Consider the following 5,487-nt stretch of genomic DNA (forward strand, 5'->3'; position numbering starts at 1 on the left):
GGCAGTGCGTGTTCGTCGGGAACCTAGTGCATAAGATCGGTCAAGGCCCGTTCTTACACTGAAAAATTGCGAAATTGCGAATTTCAAAAAAGTAACTTCGCGACCCTTCTTGACTGAAAAGGCCCAATTTGACAGCTCGTTCCAAGGCGACCATAGTTGATTCATCGGAAAAATGTTGTCTTGTCAATTTATTTTGTTTTGCATTAAAGTGAAAAAAAGTGATCAGAAATGGTTTTTAAACGTGTTTTTACCACATAAGACTTAAAAAGTCCAAATCAGGGGAAATATACCCATTTTAATCACTCTAAGCTCAGTTTTTTGAGCTATTATTACTACTTTGGAACAGTCAAAAACACTTTATGAAAGCGGTAATTCATGATCAACGTGCTGATAGGCCGGTAATAGAAATATGCTGATAAAGGGTTTAGTTCCTTAAATAATAGACATTTTGTATAATTTATAAAAAATAAAACTTTATTCTCTTCAAGGTACAACTACCACACCCGACACTTTTTCTCCGGATTCATCGGCCGGCCCGGCGCACACTGGAACACCTCGCTGAACTCGGCCATGTTGCTGAGGACGCCCTTGACGCGAAACTTGGACGGGCTGTGCTCGTCCTGCAGGATCGCCGCAGCCCCCGCCGGAGACACCACTTCGCAGTTTTGCTGAAATTTATATTTTTGATTGATTCGAATGACTACATTGAAGTTCAAGCTCTTACATTGCCAAACGAGATGAAAAACAGCTGCTCGTGGCTAAAGTCGTCGAACCCGGGCAGCATCGGTTCCGGACCGTTCCGCTTGACGTACGCCCGATACGCGCGGAACGCTTCCCGAATGCCACCGTTGTCGGCAATGTTCTCGCCCAGGGTGCGGGTGCCGTTGATCTGGAAGAAAAACTTAGATTAATCGAATGCTTTGTGATGTCTAGGTTATTCCGTACAAATCCCTTAGCTTCCGCCAGATAGTATTTGCTGTACTGCTTGACCAGGCAGTCGGCTCGTTTGTCGTACTCCTGCAGGGTGTGGTTCGACCACCAGCGCTTCTCGTTGCCGTACTTGTCGTAGTTGCGACCGGAGTCGTCGAATCCGTGCGTTAGCTCGTGGCCCAGGATCTCTCCAAGGGCGCCGTAGTTGAGGGCTCTGTTGGGAACGTAAGTTACTGGATGATCTTCAGCATGTCATTTTGAATACTTACTCTAGTCCAAGGAAGTAGAACGGATACTGGATGATCGCCACTGGGATATCTGTAAGATGTAAATGTTACTTCTGTTTTTGATCTATTCAGCGAAAATCCTACTTATCGCATTCCGGTTCTGCACGTTGAACGCATTCACCTCCGTTGGATCCATGTCCCAGTACTTTTCGTTCTTGACGCGCCACGTCTGCAGACGATCCTTCATGAGAAACTCGATCGCGCTTACCCAATTCTCCAGGTGTCGGTTCTTCTTGATCTGCAACTGTAAAATAACCACGTTCAGCAGCGCCTTGACCCAGTACACCCAACTTACCCCTTCATAGTGCTCCTCCAGCTTCCTGACGTCCAGGATCCACTCCGGGAAGCCGATCAAGCTCTCCATCGACTTGGACTTTTCCAGCGTTGCGTACTTCGTGTACGCGTCCATCCAGTTGGTCTCCAGCACCATCTGGTTGAACTCATCCCGGATATCGTTCAGCATTGCCTCGACCCGTGGCTTGGTACCTTCCAGGAAGTTCTTATCCGCGATCGCGTAGCTCACCGCCAGCCCCATGAGCGTCTGGACGTTCTTGGCGCAGTCCTCCTCCGTCTCGAGCTCGTTGTACTCGTGGCTCACGATGTACGTGGTCACCAGACCCCAGATGTACAGCTCAACGATCTGTATCGGCTGCCGGGAGACCACCCGGACGAGCTTCTTCAGGAAGTCGATGTTTTCGTCGGACATCTGCAGCTTGTCTTGCGGCGTTGGCTTCGCTCCCGGGAACGGAGCAAACAGTTCGTCCAGGTAGTGTTGCCAAATCGGGTATGGTTTGTCCGGCGCAATGTACGCGTCGGTGATGTTCTGCAACTCTTGGACGGTGTAGTAGGACAGCTGCTCTTCCTCCGGTTCGTCAGCATCGTCTGTCTTGCGCTGAATAAGGATGACGTTAGGTATTTTGAAGATCATTTCGTACAAGGTTTTCTTACCCCAGGAAGTTGGTTGAAGAAGTCCATGTATGTTTCGCCCAAGGTCATAAAGCTTGCCTCGTATTTCGAGCCGTTGAAGCCAGGGTTGATAGCTTCAGCAATCTTCAGGAATCCATCGGCGAGCTCGGCAGCGTCTGGACCATCGTCAGCGTCATTATCGTCTTCATCCTCAGGTTCTTCCTCCTCTTCGACGGGCTCAACCGAGCTTCTGTAACCCTTGGAGTGTAGCTTTGACCACTCGTACGCCCTACCCGGAAGATACTGAATGATCTTGATTACAATCTAAACAGTAGCACTCACGGAAAGTTCAGCAGATCCGGCGAGTAGTGATACTCCAGCGTTAGCCGGTTCCGATTCCGGTCCTCCTGGTCCATCACAATGTCGAACCCGATCAGCACGTTGAGACCGAGCTTCCGCTGAATCCGCGCTACGGTCGCGATCCAGTCGAACTTGTAGCGGCGGGGACCGAACCGGGTGTGGTTCAGCAAGGTCGGCAGCGTTGGCAGTCCAAACTCCTGCAGATACTTGGCGATCACCTTGGCGCCCTCCTTCTCGCGTGCGTCTACAAGTAGGTTTCTTTAGTTGATCCGTTAGACCCAACGTATCCCCCGCTATACCATAGTTCAAACAGGCCTGATACATGGTCCTTGCTTGCGCCACCGGCTTCGGGTCCGTCCGGCTGGCGTTCCGCTCCAGCTGGGACCGAATGTTGCGGAAGATCTTCAGCTGGCGCTCCTGGTACCAGCTGTTGGCGATGTGGTTCTCCGGCCGCGGGTGATCGTCGGCCCAGTTGCCGCACACGTAGCCGTAAAAGTCCTCGCACGGATCGACCTGCAGGTTCATGTTTTGCTTGAGGGTGGCCGCCGACCGAAGGCATTCCTTGCTGTGGCACACGTCCGGCAGCGTGTTGGCTAGTTAAGCGTTAGTTAAGCGTTAGCAGGGTTCTATACCAACTGCGGGGATCTTACCAAAGTAGTAGATACCGTAGATGATCGAGGTGAGGAAGACCACAGTGAGCAGCAGAATGCACATGAAGAAGCGGCGGCAGAACACGTGACATCCACTAAGGATCGATCAAGATATTAACATCGAAATCACGATATTTGTTACAGAGACCAATACCTGTCTTCCTTTCTGATGATCACGGTAAGATGCTTTGAACTTGAAGACTTTGTCTTCGCTGCTGCCTCCATGCTCAGGGCTATTAATTATTTAGTACAGGATTATACTGCTTTTTTATAACTACCATACTTAACTAACCTATGAATCTATCCTCGGCAGTTTCCGACATCATTGTGGTTTGAATCCGCTCGTAAAAATGAGAAAATTTATCTGAATACTAATCAGAGAACTAACTCATCTTTTTCCAGGTGGTCATAAAAAAAAGTATTTGAATCTAGTTACCCATCAATCACCCCAAGAAAAATTAATGCAAACGAAATGCAAACAGAAAGGACACACTAACGCTACCTCTAACGCCAACGATCGTAGCAGGCTCCGTGAACTTCAGGCGATCGATCTGCGTTGCCGCGACAGACTAAACAGATTGCGCGCGCGATCGCGAGCAGCGCCTGCTGCGATGACCGGACAAGAACGCGCGTTTGAACAACTTTAGAACAGCAACGCTTTTAATTTCCTTTGCAAATGACACACCGATTTTAATGGTCGCGCCCTGCCGTTTGATAAGAATTTTTAATTATCGTCGCAGATGAGTAACTGCGGCATAAAAACCGGTTTTGGCACACCGTAAAATTGCGAATTGCGATGGAATTCTTCAAATCGCAGCACAATTTATTACTGTGCACTCGCCTAATTAATCAACATTAGCATGGCCGTAAATTGTCTTGGGCCACTTGGAGTTCTCCAATCACTGTTAAGTCGCTGACCGTTTGCGATTTCACGCGAAAGGCGAGCTTTGTTTACATCCGTATTTGAGGCGTTGTTTATACGTTATCGCGGTGATGTAGAATCAACACCTTTCGATTACGGAGAGAGAATATCCCAACCTGGTAAACACACGAGTTGACAAACAGGTTCCGCTGTGCTCGCGGTTATGGCGTTAAGGGAATCCCTTATGGAATGCACACTGCATAGCTTGTAATGGAAGAACTGATTGCGGTCGCTATTGCCGACGTATTACTTGGTGTTGAAGTCATTTCCAGTGGAATCTTATTGGGAAAGTTAAGTACATAAATCATGTTTGGCGTTAGCAGCTAACGCCAATGGCGGTTTCAGCATTCTGGAATGAATTTGTTTGCCTGGATGACTAGGGGAACAGCATCTAGGGTAAATATACCCATTTTAGGCCTAATAAGCGGTCGTGTTTGAATGATGCTAGATAATCTGGAGTTTTCCTTGAAATTTACTAAAACCGAGTACACCAACGAGTAGAGCAAATTTTTGTGAACATTTCTGTTTATTTTCACTTTTACTTAAAGTTATTCTATTCCTTTTACAAGCGTTTGAAAAAAAATATTTCCCAAATGTATTCTAATCATACGATGCATTGAGCCACGGCCATTTTTCTATTTTCAGCTTAGTTCTTTTTTCTTCCATCGCTCTTTTGGGTCTGCTTAGTGCTGCCAAATTTGATGAAATTCTAAGCGAACACTCACGAAAAGTAGCATTTATAGCTCGATTTATAGAGATAATTTCCTGACATCACTGGCTCACTCCAACAGGCGCTACTGGTGGTGTTAGTGGCCACACTTTGTTATTTATTTGCCTTCGCTCCTCGCTCGGTTTTCTTCAGGCTTCGATTGGAATGGGTCGTCAAAAGTCAAACGTCAAAAGACTTGGCTCGTTTGTTTTTTTTTGTGGCGCTTGCTAATTATTTACATGTTTCGGGATTAGTTTTTAAGTGAGCGACTAAATAATGTTCAAAAGAACATGTTGCCGGTAGTAGGAAGCAATTTCATATCATGAGCGCTGTGCAAACGTTAGCGCAAGGCGACTTTCGTTAAGCAGTTAAGTTCTCATCTTGCGTGTGGATGATGGTCTCACAAAATAGAAATGTGTTTGTTATTGTTTACATTGCTTTTGTTTATTCAAGGTCAAACATTAAAACGCGTTTTTCTCGGAACGTCAAAAAGCGACATTCAAATTTGACTGAAATGAGGTCGCTGAAATCGAATGTTTGAATGGTTTTTGCGTGCTTTGTAGAAAGTACATGCTAAATGAAATTTTCTCCTTGAAATTTCGATACCCACTCATGGATTTGAAATTTCATGTATCAATCTCCCATTTGTAAATCAAGCCCTTCCCAGAAATCTCCCAACTCACGATCAATATTGGCTTTCGAAGCAAACAACCCTACCCACGC

General features: G+C 46.7%; 1 protein-coding gene across 2 annotated transcripts; it reads right to left on the minus strand.

The window, feature by feature from the left end:
* Positions 1-451: 451 nt before the first annotated feature.
* On the minus strand, positions 452-3,773 carry LOC6048308 (neprilysin-4). Of its 2 annotated transcripts, none has more exons than XM_038263803.1 (13): positions 3,636-3,773; positions 3,426-3,525; positions 3,288-3,366; positions 3,134-3,228; positions 2,783-3,076; positions 2,466-2,727; positions 2,166-2,412; positions 1,513-2,109; positions 1,302-1,461; positions 1,200-1,248; positions 946-1,144; positions 725-889; positions 452-668 (listed from the first exon to the last, which is right to left on the minus strand). In XM_038263803.1, exons 2-13 carry the CDS (start codon positions 3,457-3,459, stop codon positions 495-497), a joined length of 2,355 nt encoding a protein of 784 aa, XP_038119731.1. In that variant the 5' UTR covers positions 3,460-3,525; positions 3,636-3,773; the 3' UTR covers positions 452-494. The 2 variants fall into 2 exon arrangements, with proteins under 2 accessions (XP_038119731.1, XP_038119730.1); XM_038263802.1 differs by having other exon boundaries at positions 3,426-3,561.
* Positions 3,774-5,487: the final 1,714 nt, after the last annotated feature.

Source organism: Culex quinquefasciatus, chromosome 3, assembly GCF_015732765.1.
Source record: "Culex quinquefasciatus strain JHB chromosome 3, VPISU_Cqui_1.0_pri_paternal, whole genome shotgun sequence".
In the NCBI taxonomy this organism is placed as follows: domain Eukaryota; kingdom Metazoa; phylum Arthropoda; class Insecta; order Diptera; family Culicidae; genus Culex; species Culex quinquefasciatus.

Coding starts and splice junctions, on each gene's coding strand:
- LOC6048308 (XM_038263803.1), bottom strand. CDS start 3,459: ATGATGTCGGAAACTGCCGAGGATAGATTCATAG. Junction 3,229..3,287: donor ATCATCAGAAAGGAAGACAG/GTATTGGTCTCT, acceptor ATCGATCCTTAG/TGGATGTCACGTGTTCTGCC. Junction 1,462..1,512: donor TGGAGGAGCACTATGAAGGG/GTAAGTTGGGTG, acceptor GTTATTTTACAG/TTGCAGATCAAGAAGAACCG.